Here is an 18,812-nt window from a genome sequence, read left to right as displayed (position 1 = left end):
AGCGGGGAGACTGTTTCACCTTCCCCCCACCTCTCCCCCACCTCTCTGCCTACTTGTGATCTGCCAAATAAATAAATAAAATGTTAAAAAAAAAAAAAGAGAGTCTGGTCACCAGAGTGGGGGGAGTCTCACACCCCACCAATTTGTACTCAATTGCAGACCCCAACAGCAAGAAGCATATCTTGCATTTTCCACTTGGAAAGGACCTACTTCACTACCCCTGCAAGAGGGAGAAAGACTTTTTCCTTGCATAGCAAGAGCCCAGCCAATGAGAAGTTGCCACAGCTCAGCGAATGAGAAAACATCACCAACCTCCCGTGGACTTTTGCCTGAAGTAGCCCCTCTAAACTTCCCTTTTTTTCCCTATATAATAACTTTCCTCTCTTTTGTTCTCAGGATTCGCCTGTGGTTTGCTGTAGCTTGCATATCCTGAATTGCAATTCCTCTGTTTTTGAATAAGTCTATTTGCTGGTAAAATAACTGGCTATTTTGTTTTCAATCTCAACCAAGTCCATCAACTCAGGTTTTGAATCCTGCCTCCAATGACCCTGAACAAGTCATTTACCTCTCGGAGCCTCATGTGTAAATGGGGTTGGGGTGAGGATTGCAGGAGACGCTGACCTAGCAGGACCTTTGGCACCGTGCCTGTCGGTCAGGGCTCTGTGATCAGCGGCTGTGATGATTATAACAATTTATCATCATGCATCTGCCTTCTCACCTGGAGCGTGGGAAGTAATCCCTGTCATCCTGGTTTCAAGGACATGGTGTAATCTGTGTGAGATGTAGGGCCAGTGCAGATGTCCCTTTTGCCACCCCAAGGCCAGCCCAGCCCTGCAGTGGGTAGGGAGACACATCTAGTTCCCAGGGCCAGGGGAAGCTGGGTGACAGCCTCAATCCATCAATGATAACCTCAGTCCAGCTAAGCTTTATGGGCCCAGCAGATATTTAAATATGGGTGGTGTGTGGGCTAGCCCAGTTCTCCGTGCTCAACACAGGCCGTTGCCCAGAGCAGGTAGGCCAGTGTGGAATGGGAGGTGGCGTTTCCCGGGATCTTGGGAGACCAGCTGTCAGTAAGACCCCTGAGGATAGTTGTGGGTTTGGACTGGAGATGGATCTCCTGTCCTCAGGAGTTTGTGACCTGGTTCCTTCTGGCCCTTCGAGTGGAGGAGGAACTCGGGGAAGCTTCTTGCAAGAGAAATTATAGATCTCAGCTCCCCTGGGCCCATTCCATCCTGGCTTGACCCATGTACCCCTGAGCTCTGGAGGGGATGGGAGTGCTTTTGTCTGCTCTGAAGCTTCTTCCTCTTGTCTACTGACATAGGATGAAGACTGGGTGTACGTGACCTGAGCTGAAGGGAGGGTGCTTGGGGAATTAAGCTTGTTGAGAAGAAGGCAAGCTACAGACGTGTGCCGGTAAAGAGGGACGGCTCTGGGGGCAGCTCTTGTGACCTCCTACCCAGGCCCCCAGCACCATGACGGTCTCATACACCCTCAAAGTGGCAGAGGCTCGCTTTGGAGGCTTCTCCAGCTTGCTTCTCCGCTGGAGGGGAAGCATCTACAAGCTCCTTTACAAAGAGTTCCTCCTCTTCATCGCCCTCTACGCTCTGCTCAGCATCACCTACCGGTGAGGGGGAGGTCTCAGGACTGGCCCAGGGGCAAGGGGTGGGGTACTCATCTACCCACCAACCCTCTAACCCAGGCTTACACTTCACCTTCTTCAGGCTGCTGCTGACCCAGGAGCAGAGGCACGTGTATGCTCAGGTGGCCCGATACTGTAATCGTTCTGCAGATCTCATTCCCTTATCCTTTGTACTGGGTAAGTTTCCCTCGAATTCTCCCGGGTATCCTTCTGACCATCTTCCTGAACTTCAGGTTCAGTTGATAGTTCAGAGGATCAGAATTACCCCCAGCAGCACAGCCTGGAGGTCAGCAGGCAAGGGAATTGCGTTCTGGGTCCAGGATTTCCAGAGGGCTAGACCCTGCCTGTCACCTGCGGGACCCTCACTCCACCTGGGGACAAGACATGGGCTGGCTTCAAAATCCCACTCTGGGTACTAGAGGGGACACCCCCTTCCCACCTTCATGGGAAGCAGGGCTCAGAGTTAACCGCTTCTCCGCAGAAGGAGGTTTGCCCTCCTCCCTCCTCCAAACCTGACTTAACAAGGTAGAGGCTTTAGGAAGAGGCGTTCCCCTTGACAGCGAGGCAGGGCACTGAAGCCCAATGTGTCCTCCTTGCTTTGGTTCAGCCTGGCCTGGACCAGGTGCTCTGGCTGGGGAGGTTGGGGGCAGGGGACGCTGACTCCCCCGGCCCTCCATCGTCCCTTCCCGTCTGCACTCGCACGGCGGCCAATCAGGTTTCTACGTGACCCTGGTGGTGAACCGCTGGTGGGCCCAGTACACGAGCATCCCGCTGCCGGACCAGCTGATGTGCGTCATCTCGGCCAGCGTGCACGGCGTAGACCAGCGCGGCCGCCTGCTGCGCCGCACCCTCATTCGCTACGCCAACCTGGCGTCAGTGCTGGTGCTGCGCTCGGTCAGCACGCGCGTTCTCAAACGCTTCCCCACCATGGAGCACGTGGTGGACGCTGGTGCGGACAGGTGTTCCCGGCGGCTTTCGGGTTGGGAGGATTTGGGGGGCTGGGGGGGTGGCTCGGGGCCGGGACCTGAACACGGGCCTCCTAGGAAGGGTGGGGGCGAGTCCTAGGGGCGGGGGAGGTGTCTGTGCCCCCCCCCCTCACTGTATCGCCTCAGGTTTCATGTCCCAGGAAGAGAGGAAGAAGTTTGAGAGCTTGAAATCCGATTTCAACAAGTACTGGATCCCTTGCGTCTGGTTTACCAACCTGGCGGCCCAGGCCCGCAGGGATGGGCGAATCCGTGATGACATCGCTCTCTGTCTGCTACTGGAAGTGAGTCGGCCCCAGACCAGGCCTGTCTATCCTCCCTGGCTTTACAAACTGGAATAATATGGATGGTGCCAATTGCCTATGGCACACGGTGGGAAGCACTGTACTACATTAACCCATTCGGCCTTCACACCAGCCCTTGGGACATTATAACCGTCCCTCTCTCACGGGTGAGAAAACTGAGTCACTGCGTGAGTGGCAAGAAACTTGCCCAAGTCACTACTAGTTAGCAGAGCCGGGACTCAGACTTGCTGCTTCCCCAGTCTTTGCTTGCAACTACTTCGCTAAACTGCTTCCCATCACGGCCCCTCTCCCCCACATGATAAGACCCCCTGACAGCAGACTAGACCTCAGTTTGTGCTGGGCTTCTCTGTTCTTTCCCCATTCTTCCCTCCTCTCCTCCGCTGACGTTGGCTTCCTGCCTTTCCCGCAGGAGCTGAACAAGTACCGGGCCAAGTGCAGCATGCTTTTCCACTATGACTGGATCAGCATCCCTCTCGTCTACACCCAAGTAACTGCCTCCCCTCCCCAGCCCCAGTACCTACTGCATGTCCAGTGCTGTGTGTGACACTGACAATTAGAGACCATACCTGCTCTGGGGCAGCTCAGTACAGCGAGACACCGAGCAACCAAGGACTCATCTTCCAAGCATCCCTGGGCCCTGCTAAGACGACCCCATCCCCTCGGAGGCTGCCACACCTTGCTATACGTTTTATTTCCTCATCAGATTCCCTACTGGGCCTCAAGGTCAGGGAGGGCATTTCTCCCTGACTCAGGCAGGCTTCCTTCTCCAGGTGGTGACCATAGCAGTATACTCCTTCTTCGGCCTCTCCCTGGTTGGCCGCCAGTTCGTGGAGCCCGAGGCGGGGCCGGCCAAATCTCGGGAGCCTTTAGAAGCAGCATCCACCCTGGGGGACCTGGACATGTACGTGCCTCTCACCACGCTACTGCAGTTCTTCTTCTATGCTGGCTGGCTCAAGGTGGGCATGGAGGCTCGCCGTACTGGCTTGCTCTGTAGCGATGTGAGCCCAGGAACCCCACCTCACCTTTGAGGACAGAGAATGGGGCTCTGAGCCCAGAAAACACTGTCTTGCAACTTGTAGGTGGCCGAACAGATTATCAACCCCTTTGGTGAGGATGATGACGACTTTGAGACCAACAAGCTCATAGACCGCAACTTGCAGGTACGCAGGGGCCTGGGGGCAGCTGCCTGTGCTCCCCTCCTTGCCAGCTCTCCGCCTGGGTGTGGAGAGGACAGCGGATCCTTACGACTTGATGCCTGCCCCAGGTGTCTCTGTTATCCGTGGACGACATGTACCAGAACCTGCCTCCCGCTGAGAAAGACCTGTACTGGGACGAAGACTCCGCGCAGCCACCCTACACGGTGGCCACTGCAGCCGAGGCTCTGCGGCCTTCCTTCCTGGGCTCCACCTTTAACCTTCGGTAAGTGGCCCACGCTGGTGGAGGTAGGACTTGACCCGGGTGGCAGGCCTCACCGCCCTGCTCCCAGCCTTTTCGGGAGATCCAGTCCCGGGGCGGCCCCGCGCCAGGCTCGCTCAGCCCGTCCTCCTCCTGCAGCATGAGCGATGACCCCGAGCAGAACATGAAGGTGGAAGCGTCCCCAGCGGCTGCTCGGCCACTGCCCGCCCAGACTCCACTACTCGGCCACTTCCTGGGTGCAGGAGCACCCTCCCCTGCCATCAGCCTCAGGACATTTGGTCGCATGCGAGGAGCCCCCAGGACCCCGCATCTGCTGCGCTTCCGAGCAGAGGAGAGCGGTGAACCCGAGGCCGCAGACCGCATTGAGGAGGCATCGGTGGCATCAGAAGACGAGACCAGGGAGCCCTGATCAGAGGCTGCCTGGCCCAGTGCCGTTCTGCCCGCCTCTCCAAGGCCTGCCTCCCCTCACTTCCCAACACCCTGCTGACCTCCAGCACTATTAGAGCACTTGCAGTGTGTCCTGAGCTGGAGAATTTAGAGACAGACCCTGAAAGGGGAAGATGGTGGGGCCAGCACCAGGGTTGGGAATGTGTCCATTTTGGTGGGGAAATGTAGGATGGTTTGCTTGGGGAAGGTGAGACTAGGATACATGGGCAGGGCCAAGGACAAGAACCCGGATGCACTGTTAATTTCCTGCTCAATGGGTTGTGGGGCCCGTTCTCAAACCTGAGGGAGTATCAGTAGCACCGAAGGGCCTGCTCAGTGTATTTCCCTGTGCCACTCCTAGGATTTGATTTATTAGATCTGGGATGGAACTCAAGAATTTGCATTTCTATTAAGTTCCCAGGTGATGGTGCTGCTGCTGGTCCAGGCATCACAATTTGAGTCCCATAGGAAAAGACGTTGAGGATATACCTTATCCTGATCTTACTCTGAAGAGGCATCAGAGTATGTGTGCTGGGGGACTTTTACTTTACTTGTAATATTCTTTTTATTTACAATGAGAATATAATCAGTTATTACTTGTGCAATTACAGTTGTTTAAATTGGCCTGCTGGAAGGTGGGATAAAGATAACATGGTAAGGGCTTGGGAATATGATCAAACTCAGACATGGAGGCAGCTGGACCCAGACCCAGCCCAGTTGGACTTCAGAGCGCCACCCCTTCTGCTCCCACCAGCACAACAGGAGGAAGCGTGATTTAAGGGGTGAAAGCTGCGGGTTCTTCTGTAGTGGGCTTGCAGTGCTGGGTGGGTGGGGGGGGGAACCATCCTAATGGGAGCCTAGATTGGAGTTGACCGAACTGACCTCCATTCTGCAAGCCTCCACTAAAGACACTGGTGACTGCCAAAACCGAATCTTAGGGTCAAAGGATGACAAAACTCAGAAGAAACAAAAGGTGTAGTAGAGGTTGAGTGCAGCCTCTAACATCTGGGGCTGGCTTTGCTTCTTTCCTACTGGGCAACCATGGGTTACAGAATACCTAAACATAGGTCTCCAAGGTTTTTTTCCGTTTTTTTTTTTTTTTTTAAAGATTTATTTACTTATTTATTTGACAGACAGAGATCACAAGTAGGCAGAGAGGCAGGCAGAGAGAGAGAGGGAAGCACGCTCACGGCTGAGCAGATAGCCCCATGCGGGGCTCGATCCCAGAACCTTGGGATCATGACCTGAGCCGAAGGCAGAGGCTTAACCCACTGAGCCACCCAGGCGCCCCTCCAAGTTTTGTTTTTTAAATGCTTTTTTATTTGACAGAGTGAGCACAAGCAGGCAGAGCAGCAGGTGGCGGGGGTGGGGGGCAGGCTCCCTGCTGAGCAGGCTCCCTGCTGAGCAGAGAGCCTGATGTGAGGCTGGATCCTAGGACCTGGAGACCATGACCTAAGCTGAAGGCAGAGGCTTAACCCACTGAGCCACCCAGGCGCCCACATAGGTCTCCAAGTGTTTGTGGAGACAAAAGTACCCCAAGATAGCCATTTCCATAGAGGTTTTTCTCACAGGGTTAATGGGAGTTTGCCTTGCTTCAGGGAAAGAACGGTCAGCTGAAGGCTTCGGGAATGAATAGGGGATGAATCCAGACTCTCTTATTTGAGAGTGTGACAGCCCAAGAAGGGGGATCAGTCAAAGGAAGACACGGACTCCCTGCTGAGCAGGGAGCTCGACCTGGGTGGGACTCAATCCCAGAACTCCAGGATCAAGATCTGAGCTGAAGACAGGCGACCAACCAACTGGGCCATTCAGGTGCCCCGAATGAATCCAAAACTCTTTAAACACACTGCTTCTAGTCACAGATTAGAGGTAGGATTGAAGGGGAGGTATAATCTTGTAGAGCTCAAATGGGGAAATACAGGCAAAGTGTCTAATCTGACTCTGCTATTCCTGACCAACACTGTTAACAGTAACTAAAATGATGGTGCTGCAGTAATAACCACTGGATGGAAAGGTGGGGCACACGCCTCCCAGAGACCATGGTAAGGTTTTAGAAGGTTGCGTTGCTTTTGGTGTGTTCTGAAGTTTTTATACTAAGAAGTGGGGGGTGGGTCATCTCCTAGTTCATCTTTCCCTACTATCTATTCACAAAACTCTGCGATTCAACCAAGCTAATGAGCCAATTTGGATTTTCACTCCTTTGGCTCTTAAGTTATACTTGCACTTCCCATCAACTTTAACTTCAGATAAAATCTTTTTTTTGTTTTTTTAAATTAATTTAGCACATTTGAGTACCTCATGTTGCCATGCACTTCCAGGTACTGGAGACAGCAGGAAACAAACGTACTTGTTCCTCTGGCATTCTATTCTAATTGGGCAACAAAGAAAATGAGCAAAATTTATGCCCAACTAAGGGATAAGGAGAAAAAGCAGGGACTACAGATTAATAGCATGGAAGGAACTATAGTTTAAAATTATCAGGGAGGAACTCACTAAGGCTAAGACCTGGAAAATAAGGCTTGTGCTATGTGAAGGAAAATGTTCCCAACAAATGGACTAAGAAGCAAACATGTGCTCTAAGGCCAGGATGATTAGCACGGAAGAAAAAGGGACCAGGTTCCATAGCATCTGGGAAGGCTTCTGAGATGGGAAGCTGTCAGAAACCTATTGATCCCGATTTCTAGGACTATGTTGGGACAACAGAAGTATTCAGTGCTACTTGCTAAAGAAGACAGAGCCAGGGTGTTAAGGTTAAACCAACAAGATTTGGTGACATAAGATGTTAGGAGTGTAGTGGTCAGAATGATCCAAGATTTTGATTTAAGCAGCTGCATGTAGGCAATGATTTGCTATTATTAAATAGCTGAGAAACTATATGAAAAGGGAAAGCAGAGGAATGTTACTAGTTTTTCACATGTTCACTTTTGAGTCCAATCAGGATATTCAAATGCAGGTTTTAAGTAGGTTTGGGTTAAAGTTAAGAAAATGCAGCACATTTAAAAAAAAAAAAAAAAAAAGAAAAGAAAATGCAGCACAAACTACATTTAACACCAACAGCAGATAATGTAGCCAAGCTGAAGACAAAGAGTTGACCCTTACAGATTTAGCAATGCAAAAATCACCGGTTATCTTGCACACCTGAGATGTGAAGGAGGGGAGGGGAAGGATTAGGGTTCAAGAGAAAATTAACTTCAGAAAGACACCCAAAAGCTGACAGCATAGACATGGAAATATATACAACTTGCTCTCTACAAGATCAAAAATTTTTGGAACATAATTTCAAGGTTTCTAGGCCACCCATGAACCCAGGCTGAAAACTTCAAGCTAAAACCTTAAAACCAACGTTCACAAAGGGAAACAGTAGAGGCTCCCTCAAAGAGCCAAGTTCAGAGAGGCAGCATGGCTTCAGGTTCCAATCATGGTCCAATCAACATCCCAGTAATACTGGGAGCCCAGGGCTGGGATACCTCCCTAATACGGTCTCTGTTCGCCTGAGCACCACATCCCTGTTCCCCTGAACACTAGCCTCTGGGGTGAGAAATGTTCCCCCAGCTAAATAAAGGCATAGCCCCACATCTAGGACTGGCCTTCAGGGAGAGAGTGCTGAGCAACTGGATATTCACACGTAACTCCAGACAGAACAATAAACACCTTTATTACATGACCGAAGGTGGGAGGAAGATTTATTTGCCTTTCCGGGCTTTGATTTTCCTCAGATAGAACTCTAGCTCCTTGCCCTCTAGGACGTAGCCATCTGCTCGGCCACACTGGCCTGGTCGTGAAGCAATGCATGCTGCAAGAGAGTATGTGTTCATTAGCAAAATGACGGTGGGTCCCTACCCAAACCCAGGTGTCTCCTTAGAAGTCCATGTTGTTTCAGTTACGGTGGGGGCAGGCTTGAAGCCCAGTGTCTCCTCAGATATACTTTATCGTCACTTAAAGTCAGTAGCAGAACTGGACAAAGTTTTCATCACTGAGACAGCCCCCTCAGCCCACACACAGACTTCTCAAAATACTTCTGGAAGTTAGAGGCAGAGGCCAACCTCAGGCCTACGGGCTCCTTCCTGCCCACTACTTCCCACTCCAGCCTCACACTAATGGGATGCGCCCATGTTCTGATTTGTGCTTGTACACTGTTATCATTCAACTCTCCTAGTGAAGCCTTACCACACAGCTGGCAGTTAAGAGAACAAGAGGCAAGAATAAAATGCAGAGGGCACACTGTATCTTGTGACCCAATCTCCCAATGCAAAGAGCCATCTTACCAAGAAGCTTGCCCTGCTGGAACTGCTCCTCCAGAAGACTGCTGATTTTGGCATTCTTTTTCCTTTCATCATACTTCTTCTGAATTTTCTTTGATCGTTTTTTGTTTAAAATCTCTTCCTCCTCAGGCGTCTGAATAAAGCAAATACATGGGTTAGCCGGGGCTCCCCTGGCCCTGGCTCAGGGAAGAAAATGTCCCCACAGCCTTGGGCCCTGTACATCCCAATTCCTGCTGCCTTCCTCAGCACTTAAGGCTTTCATCTGTTTCCCTTCAGTAGCAGAACTGGACACAGTTTTCATCATAAGAAGGCTGGAATAAGGCTGGCCTCGCTCCCCCCCCCCCAGGGACGTTGGGTCCCCTAAAACACGCACCAGCTTGGCCCCCTTCTTGCGGCCCAGGGGCAGTGCATAGTGGGACTCGTACCACTGTCGGTACGGTGTGCTGTCAATGAGCACGATACAATTCTTCACCAGGGTCTTGGTGCGGACCAGTTCGTTGTTGGATGCGTTGTAGACAACGTCAATAATCCTTGTTTTGCGCGTACAACCTGCTCACAGAAGAATTTCAGAATCAAGTCCTGTAAACCGGAAGCCAACTGTCTGCGCTGTCCCCTACCAGCACACCCTCCCCCAAGTGCCCAAGGAGAAGCAAGGGAACTCTAGGCTGTTACCCAGCTACGGGGTGTCAGCTCAACCTCCACAAAGCCACCTTTCCAGAGATGACTAGCAACCACTCATCAGACTCAGCCCCAATCCCTGAAGCTATAGGAAAGGAGTGAGAAAAAACAGGATGGAGAGAATTCTCCAGCTACCACAACCTTCACAGCTTTCAAAGAGAAACTTCAGTATCTTGGTAGAGGCCACAGACTTCCTGTTAAAGGCACTTACTGAAGCTTAGAAAGATTTAGGTGTGGAGTTCCCACCCCCTCCTGGAGGGCCTCACTCACACTCAGAGCCCCAGGAGAAGTTCCCCACGTCTAGCCTCAAGGCACGGTACTTCTTATTGCCTCCCCGGACTCGGACTGTGTGTATGCGGCGGGGGCCGATCTGGAAAACACAGAGGCGGGAACTAGGTTATCCAGGAGAGCAAGACAGGAGAAGGTACAGAACCCGGCCTGGACGGAGGCAACACAGTCAGTGTAACTATGACAAGTCCTAACATTGGCAAGTGGCACGCAAGCGGCCAAGACGGCCACAACCACACCTAAGGATACTTTTTCATCACTCCAGTTACCTCCAAAAAGAAAAACCTGATCCCAAAAGGGAAAATTGAGTCTCTATGCAACAAAAAAAATACCAGGTTTCTGACTATCATTCGAGAAGCCCACTCCCTCCAGGCACCCTTGAAGGCCTGATACCCAACATCTGTCTCCACACAACCTCTTTAGTCTTTTTTTTTCTTTTTTTTAAAGATTTTATTTATTTGACAGACAGAGATCACAAGTAGGCAGAGAGGCAGGCAGATAGAGAGGGAAGCAGGCTCCCTGCGGAGCAGAGAGCCCGATGCAGGGCTCCATCCCAGGACCCTGAGATCATGACCCGAGCTGAAGGCAGCGGCTTAACCCACTGAGCCACCCCGGCGCCCCCAACCTCTTTAGTCTTAACCAACGCGTCCAGACGGAGGCCGCCCAGTCCCCTGGACAAAGCAGAGAGCCCTAAGACGACTCCACCACCACCCGCAGAGACCAGACCACGCTGGAGACCGAGTCGGGGGGAGAGGCGAGGGCCCCCGCACGCACCTTGGTGTTGGCAGCGGGGCGTCCCAGCTCATACTTCCGCTTCTTGTGGTAGGGCTTTCTCTTGCCCCCGGTCTTGCGGCGCTTGTGCCAGTTGTCCCGAGAGATGCCTACAGGCGGGAGCAGGGGGCGGAAGCTTTAGCCACTGGGGCTCGGGCCGGCACCTCGCGAGGCCCAGACCCCGCGCCGGGCGGGCCGCACGCTCAGCTCTCCAAGGTTGGCTTCCCCACTGCGCACTCGGGAGTTTGCAGCATTACCGAGGTGTCATCATCCACATGCGGCCCAGACCCGCGGGCTCTTTCCCGCGGCAGCCATGTTGGCGGCGCCCGCAGCACCAAGCCCCTGCAGCCACTGCAGCCACTGCAGCCACCGCAGCGAGCCTCGGCGGCTAGAACCCGAGCACCACCTTCCTCGGGGAAGCGCAGGGCCAGGGGTGTGGGCGCCCGAACTCCCGACTTGGCTGCGAGGCAGGATGGCACTGGATAGAGCTCATCCCCCTTCCCAGGCCCCAACGCAGAAACGACACTCACCCATCACTCCCGGCGCTGGCTGCGAAAGAGAAAACGCAAGGCCTCACGGTCCGGTTTGTAAAACGCTGTCCGGTTTGTAAAACGCCGCCCCTTTAACGTATTTCCGGGCGCCGCTGTTTCTGCGACCGCGTCCCGGGAGGTTCACGCTCTGAATCCCGAGGGAGGGCGACCGGCGGTGGGAATGGCTGTGCTAGAGCTTGAGGGGTCTTAGGGTACACCGAGGGGGGAGTCGCCTGCTTGATTGTTTTGAAAAGACTCGCTCTCGAGCTGGGCGCGGCTGCGTTGGGAAAGGGTGGAAAGAAGTAGGGATGGAAGGGAGCGGTGGACTTGGGTTTTGTTTTGAAGAGTTTGATGATAGATTGGACTTGGGGGGGTTAGGAAAAGGGAGGCGTGTCAAGGATTCCTCATTCCTCACTAGATCGTTTGGAATGACAGGCGACTGGCCATGTCTGGTCACCCTTATAGAAGATCTTGGGATAGAAGATCTTGGGACAGATGATGTTACTTTGGGACTTGTCTCTATACAAATGGTAATTAACGTCACCAGAGTGAAGGACCCTAGGGGGAGAGCATAAAGCAAATTTTCTTGTAAAATGTACTAAGTAACTATTTTAGGCTTTGTGGGATATAGAGTCTGTCACAACTGCTCAACTTTGCTGTTGTAGTGTGAGAGCAGCCCTGGACAATATAGTTAATGATTGTGTGTGGCAGTGTTCCGTTAAAACTTGGGGTACAGGTATTCACCTCTCATGTAGTATTATGCTTTTGATTTTTTCCAAACATTTAAAACTATAACCATACTTGGCGCATGGGTCCAATCAGCATACAGTGGTGTGCTATCCCCGACCATAAATACAGTAAGATGTTCTAGGTCCAAGGCTTGAGGAATGTAAACATTGAAGTCCAGGTAGAGAAAAACTGGCAGAGGGGAGGAGGAGCAATTGAGTGACAGGAGGGAAACCAGCACAGAATGGCATGGTCTAATGCTACTGTGAAGGCTAGTTAAAATGAGGACTAAAAAGTGATTTTTGGATTTAGTAACTTGAAAATCTTTGCTAATATTGGCAAAAGCAGTTTCTGTGCGGGGGAGTGGGCAAAACTTAAAGTGGAATGGGAAGCTTTATTTATTTTTTTGAAAAGATTTTATTTATCTGTTGGCATAAGTAGCGGGGAGAAGCAGAGGGAAAGGGAGAAGCAGACTCCCCGCTGACCGGGGAGCTGGATCCTGGCCTCAGTCCCAGGACCCTGAGATCATGATCTGAGCTGAAGGCAGACGCTTAACCCACTGAACCACCCAGGCGCCCCTGGAATGGAAAGTTTTTTAATTCATTAATTAATTAAAAAATTTTAAAGATTTTATTTATTTAATGGAGCGAGAGAACACAGGCAGAGCAGCAGAGGGCGAGGGAGAAGCAGGCTCCCCACTAAGCAGGGAGCCCGATGTGGGGCTCGATCCTTGGACCCCAGGACCATGACCCAAGCCAAAGGCAGTAGTTCAATCAACTGAGCCACCCAGGCACCCTGGGAAGTTGTTTTTTTTGTTGTTGTTGTTGTTTTTTATTTCTAAAGGACAGTATAGGGGCGCCTCGGTGGCTCAGTGGGTTAAAGCCTCTGACTTCAGCTCAGGTCATGGTCCCAGGGTCCTGGGATCGAGCCCTACATCGGGCTCTCTGCTCAGCAGGGAGCCTGTTTCCTCCTCTCTCTGCCTGCCTCTCTGCCTACTTGTGATCTCTGTCAAATAAATAAATAAAAATCTTAAAAAAATGAAAATAAAAGGACAGTATATGTAGATAATACTCTCAAGAAGTATTTTAAAGGGAAGGAGAGAAGGATGCCTGGCTGGCTCAGCTGAAGGAGATTGTAGCTTTTCATTTTGGGGATCCTCAGTTCAGAGATTACTTTGAGTTGAGTGCAGAGATTACGTAAACATTTAAAAAAATAATAAAATAGGGGCGCCTGGCTGGCTCTGCAGCTCTTGATCTTGGGGGTTGTAAATTCAAGCCCTATGGTGGGGGGAGAGATTACTTAAAAATCTTTAAAGAAGAAAAAGAAAAGGGGGGGAGACAGTTAGGCTGCTGGAGGGAAACATCATAGGGTAGTATTGAAAGGAGTAAACTGGGGCGCCTGGTTGGCTCAGTGGATTGGGCCGCTGCCTTTGGCTCAGGTCATGATCTCAGGGTCCTGGGATCGAGTCCCGCATCGGGCTCTCCGCTCAGCAGGGAGCCTGCTTCCCTCTCTCTCTCTCTCTCTCTCTCTCTCTGCCTGCCTCTCCGTCTGCTTGTGATCTCTATCAGGTGAATAAATAAAATCTTTAAAAAAAAGAAAGAAAGAAAGGAGTAAACTGCCTAAGCCCTTTCACAGTCTGCTCCAAATCCTATCTCCTCCCTTTGAGGGACTCAACATTAGCCTTTCTTCTGTATCTTCAGCCTTCCACTGGCTTCCTACCACATTGGGAATAAAGTTTAAATTCCTTGCTGGTTTGAGGAGTATCAGACTTCTGCTTATCTCTTGCTTTATCAATTTGACTCCTACTATCTATCCCCCTCCCTCAACTCCCCGGAGTTGCTGTTCTTGCCTCAGGCCCAGGTGCTTTGCAAGAAAATTCTGTTCTCTAAGTCTTAGCTTGGCTCCTGCTTTCACTTCAAGTTTCTGCTCAAAATCTCACCCTGTACATACATACACACCCTGGGAGGCCTTTTCTGAGCCTGCTTCCTAAAGTGGCAACACTTGGGGTGCCTGGCAGGCTCAGTCTATAGAGCATGTGACTCTTGATCTCCAGGCTGTGAGTTCAAGTCCCACACAGGAGGTAGAGTTTACTTAAAAAACAAGCAAAACTCTCTGAAGTAGCAGTACTTACCTTTCCTCACTTAATATTAACATTGTTTTTACATACTCATTATCTGCCTTCCCCACTAAAATATAATAAACATGAGAGGAGAAACTGTTGTTTACTGATATTTTTTTTTAAAGATTTTATTTATTTGACAGAGAGATCACAAATAGGCAGAGAGGCAGGCAGAGAGAGAGAGGAGGAAGCAGGCTCCCCGCTGAGCAGAGAGCCTGATGTGGGGCTCGATCCCAGGACCCTGGGATCATGACCCGAGTCGAAGGCAGAGGCTTTAACCCACTGAGCCACCCAGGTGCCCCTTTCTTCCAGATTTTTATTTATTTATTCAACAGAGAGAGATCACAAGTAGGCAGAGAGACGGGGGCGGGGGGACGGAGGGGAGGGAAGCGGGCTCCCACTTTGCAAAGAGCTGGACATGAGGCTTGATCCCAAGACCCTGAGATCATGACCCAAGCTGAAGGCAGAGTCTTAACCCACTGAGCCCCCCAGTGCAGGGATCTTAATCAACTCTCCATCTCCAGCTCTTTGGCACAAGAAAGGGAAAAGGTAATTGCACTGGACATAAAAAGGAGATGGCTTCTAGAGACACTTGGTAGGTGATGGGATTAAATAGACTGGATCAGGGGGATGAGAGAAAAGTGACCTGAGAAACGGCATGAATGGTGGGATGACACCAATTAATAGAGAACACAGAGAGGCAGGTTTCTAAAAAGTTCAGTCTCAGGATGACTTTGACTTGCCTGTGGGACATCGGTGGCTATTCTTTGTATTCCAAGTCGCTGGAAAGATGAGTGGGGAGTTTGGAAGGGAATGGGGCTGCTCTTTCCCACCCCCCACCCATCATCCTTCACGGTCTGGCTCCCCTGGCCATCTAACCTGGGGCTCCACCACGTCAGCCAGTCTGCATCACATGAGTGTGTAGTTGTCTTTTTGTTTTTAAGATTTTATTTATTTATTTGACAGAGATCACAAGTAGGCAGAGAGGCAGGCAGAGAGAGAGGAGGAAGCAGGCTCCCTGCCGAGCAGGAAGCCCAACGGGCTCATCCCAGGACCCTGGGATCACGACCTGAGGCAAAGGCAGAAGCTTTAACCCACTGAACCACCCAGACACCCCAAGTGTGTTGGTTTCTTAAAGTTCTTGTGTAGTAGACTTACTATAAACGCATGCATCTCTTGGGGGCAGTATTGTAGAGGTATCTCTAGCTCTTGAAATCAGACTAACACAGTTCTCCGTGTCCCACATCATGCCCTCCAAGTCTCTACTCGGGCTTTAGCAGAAGTCAAATAGAAGTTCTCTAATTCCCTGTTACCCTGGAAAGATCTTTTCTCCTGCTCCCCTTCAACACCTTAGCCTGGCCACGACTCCATTTGCTTTGAGACTATTGGCATTAATCATACTATGCCTTTGTCCCTTTTTTCATTAGTCACCTTAAAAAAAAAAAAAATCATCTCCCAAATTAAATCTATCACCCACATTCTAATCCTGACATAGGTTATTATAATATCTTTATTTTTTTAAAAAAGATTTTATTTATTTATTTGACAGAGATCACAGGCAGAGAGACAGGCAGATAGAGAGAGGCGGAAGCAGGCTCCCTGCTGAGCAGAGAGCCCGATATGGGGCTCTATCCGACGACCCTGGGATCATGACCTGAGCTGAAAGCAGAGGCTTTCCTTTCCCATAGCCTTCTAACAGAAATCTGCTTCTCTTAACAGAAATCTGGTTCTGTCAGAGGAGTTTTCTTCCTTGTCAGCCTTCTCAAGTAGAAGAGAACTACAGTCCTCTGGACGGACAGGTGTTGTCCCATTTCAGACCATTTTTACTCTCTCCTTAAAACCACAGACTTTGGGGGCGCCTGGGTGGCTCAGTGGGTTAATGCCTCTGCCTTCAGCTCGGGTCATGATCTCAGGGTCCTGAGATCGAGCCCCACATCGGGCTCTCTGCTCAGCAGGGAGCCTGCTTCCCTCTCTCTCTCTCTCTCTGCCTGCCTCTCTGCTTCCTTGTGATTTGTCTGTCAAATAAATAAATAAATAAAATCTTAAAAAAAAACAAAAAAACAAAAAAAAAACCACCACAGACTTTGAATTTTATGCTCTAAAACCATAACACTCACTACTCCTCTCTCTGTACTTACCTATAAATTCTGCTTCTCACCGATTTGTGCCTAGATTTGAGATCCCAACCCTCTGTAACTCTCTAATACTACTGTTGTATTTTGGATGCCTCCACAGGATCATCTTTATCTCCCTCAACTTAAACCTTTCACCACCTCCTCACCCAGTAAGTCCTTAAACCTGGAATCAATCCAACCTCTTGTCCCTGATACCAGGATAAGGTCACTTAGCTCTGCAGACTAATAACACTAGAAATTAAGAGCAATTGGAAAATCTTTACAATGAAAGGCTTACCTGAAGAATAAACTTTACTAGAGCAGACAGTTTAAATAGATTGTAATAAACACTGTGAAGGAGATAATATGCTCTCATGGGGCAGAGGAGCAAAGGAGATAGGATGGTGTGAGATGCCTTCTCTAGGGTGACAGAGATCTGGGGTAAAGTGAGACCTGAAAGAAAAAACTTTGTACAGCGTTAATCTTTTAAAAAGATTTTATGTAGTGCCTTCTTAGTGCAGTAGGCAGCGCAGCGCGTCAGTCTCATAAAAAGATTTTATATATTTATTTGAAAGAGAGAGAGAGAGGGAAGGTGGGAGCAGGAGCTGGGGAGGGGCAGAAGGAGAGGGGAAAACAGACTTCCCACTGAGCAGGGACCTTATGTGGCTGCTCAATCCCAGGACCCTGGATCATGACCTGAGCAGAAGGCAGGTGCTAAACTGACTGAGCCATCCAGGAGCCCCTGGAATAACATTTAAAGTCCAGAAATCAACTTTTCCTCCTGGAACCACGACTCAGTTTATGCATAACCTTGCAGAGAAGCCCTGGTGCTCAACTGATTATTTTTTTAAGATTTTATTTATTTATTTGAGGGGAGGGAGTACAAGCAGGGGGAGGGGCAAAGGGACCGGGGAGAAGCAGGTTCCCTGCTGAGCAGGGAACCCATTGGGCTCGATCCCAAGACCCTGGGATCATGACCTGAGCCAAAGGCAGACACTTAACTGACTGAGCCACGCACACACCCCTTGTCAAATGATTTTCAACAGAGGTGCCAAGTCAATTCAATGGGAAAACAAGAGTCTTTTCAGTAAATGGTGCTAGAAAAACTGAATAGCCACAAGCCAAAAAGTGAATTCAGACCCCTCACACCATCTACAAAGATTAACTCAAATTGGATCAATGACCTAAATGTAAGAGCTAAAACCGTAAAATTCTTCGAAAGAAAATGTAAGAGTAAATCTTCATGGCATTGGATTTAGCAGTGGGTTCTTAGATATGACACCAGAGGCATAAGGAGCAAAAGAAGAAAGATAAGTTAGCCTTCATCAAAATGGAAAACTTTTGTGCTTTCAAGGACATTAGCAAGAAAGTGAAAAGATAATGCACAGAAAGGGCAAGTATTTGCAAATTATATATTTGATAAGGATGTAGAATCCAGAGTAAAGTCAACAATAAAAGGCAACCCAACTTAAAAATTGGCAAAGGACTTGAATACACCAAAAAAACAGAACAGAACAGGCCCGAACAGAAACTTGTACACTGATGTTCAGAGCAGCATTACTCCTGGTGTCAAAAAGTAGAAGCCACCCAAATGTCTGTCAACTCATGGATATAAAAAATGGGGTATAACCATAGGATGGAATATTTGGCCATAAAAATGAATGAAGTACTGGATCAACATGGATGAATCTTATTTACTTATTTAACTTTTCCAAGTAATCTCTGCACCCAACATGGGGTTCAAACTCAGGACCCTGAGATCAAGAGTCACGTGCTCTACTGACTGAGCCAGCCAGGTGCCCCAAAATGGATCAATCTTTTTTTTTTTTTTTTTTAGATTTATTTGAGGGTGTATATTCATGAGCAGGGGAGGGGCAGAGGGAGAGGGAAAGGAAGAGAATCCCAGGCAGACTCCCAGCTCTGCCCAGTACGGGGCTTGATCACACAACTCATAACCAGAGCTGAAATCCAGAGTTGGACACTCAACTGACTGAGCTACCCAGGCACCCCTCACTTAGTGTGTTTTTTAGATTCATCCGTTTTGGGGGTATGTGGGTGGCTCATTGAGTTGAGTGTCCAACTCTTGGTTTTGGCTCATGTCTTGATCTCAGGGTCCTGAATTCAAGCCCTGCACTGGACTCCATGCTGGGCACCAAGCCTCCCTAAAAAAAGAAAAAAAAAAAACAAAAAAAACAAAAAACACTAAGTGAAAGCAGACAGATCGTAAGACTACATATTGTTTAATTCCATTTATATGAAATGTCCAGAATAGTAAGTCCATAGAGAGTAGAGTAGTGGTTGCCTGGGGCTGGGGGAAGAGTTGAATTTGGGGGGTAACTGCTAACAGGTGTGGGGTTTCTTTTTGGGCGAAAATATTCTGAAATTAGTGATGATGGTTGCCTAATTAAATGAGTATGCCAAAACCACTGAATTTATAGTATGTGAATTTTATTTTATTTTACTTTTAAAGATTTTATTTATTTGACAGAGAGAGATCACAGTAGGCACAGAGGCAAGTAGAGACAGAGGGGGAAGCAGGCTCCCTGCTGAGCAGA

The 18,812-nt window shown here is 49.6% G+C and overlaps 2 protein-coding genes and 4 non-coding genes across 6 annotated transcripts; 1 reads left to right on the top strand and 5 right to left on the bottom strand.

Moving 5' to 3' along the window:
• The first annotated feature begins 1,350 nt into the window (after positions 1 to 1,350).
• BEST4 (bestrophin 4) lies at positions 1,351 to 5,491 on the top strand. Its single transcript, XM_059376481.1, has 9 exons — positions 1,351 to 1,624; positions 1,722 to 1,816; positions 2,355 to 2,588; positions 2,752 to 2,906; positions 3,337 to 3,414; positions 3,698 to 3,883; positions 4,007 to 4,087; positions 4,192 to 4,346; positions 4,482 to 5,491. The coding sequence occupies exons 1-9, from the start codon at positions 1,473 to 1,475 to the stop codon at positions 4,750 to 4,752; spliced, it is 1,407 nt and encodes a 468-aa protein (XP_059232464.1). The 5' UTR covers positions 1,351 to 1,472; the 3' UTR covers positions 4,753 to 5,491.
• A 2,908-nt stretch (positions 5,492 to 8,399) lies between these two features.
• RPS8 (ribosomal protein S8) lies at positions 8,400 to 11,406 on the bottom strand. The gene is made up of 6 exons (XM_059374533.1): positions 11,299 to 11,406; positions 10,772 to 10,878; positions 9,980 to 10,079; positions 9,405 to 9,580; positions 9,035 to 9,164; positions 8,400 to 8,562 (listed from the first exon to the last, which is right to left on the bottom strand). Exons 1-6 carry the CDS (start codon positions 11,300 to 11,302, stop codon positions 8,453 to 8,455), a joined length of 627 nt encoding a protein of 208 aa, XP_059230516.1. The 5' UTR covers positions 11,303 to 11,406; the 3' UTR covers positions 8,400 to 8,452.
• LOC132002371 (small nucleolar RNA SNORD38) lies at positions 8,680 to 8,748 on the bottom strand. The gene has a single exon (XR_009399857.1). It is a non-coding gene; the product is annotated as a small nucleolar RNA SNORD38 (small nucleolar RNA).
• LOC132002372 (small nucleolar RNA SNORD38) lies at positions 9,270 to 9,339 on the bottom strand. The gene has a single exon (XR_009399858.1). It is a non-coding gene; the product is annotated as a small nucleolar RNA SNORD38 (small nucleolar RNA).
• Positions 10,161 to 10,264, bottom strand: LOC132002373 (small nucleolar RNA SNORD46). The gene has a single exon (XR_009399859.1). It is a non-coding gene; the product is annotated as a small nucleolar RNA SNORD46 (small nucleolar RNA).
• On the bottom strand, positions 10,965 to 11,044 carry LOC132002364 (small nucleolar RNA SNORD55/SNORD39). The gene has a single exon (XR_009399851.1). It is a non-coding gene; the product is annotated as a small nucleolar RNA SNORD55/SNORD39 (small nucleolar RNA).
• Positions 11,407 to 18,812: the final 7,406 nt, after the last annotated feature.

The sequence above is a fragment of the Mustela nigripes genome, chromosome 14, assembly GCF_022355385.1.
Source record: "Mustela nigripes isolate SB6536 chromosome 14, MUSNIG.SB6536, whole genome shotgun sequence".
Taxonomy (NCBI): Eukaryota; Metazoa; Chordata; class Mammalia; order Carnivora; family Mustelidae; genus Mustela; species Mustela nigripes.
This window is presented reverse-complemented; position numbering and strand designations above follow the sequence as displayed.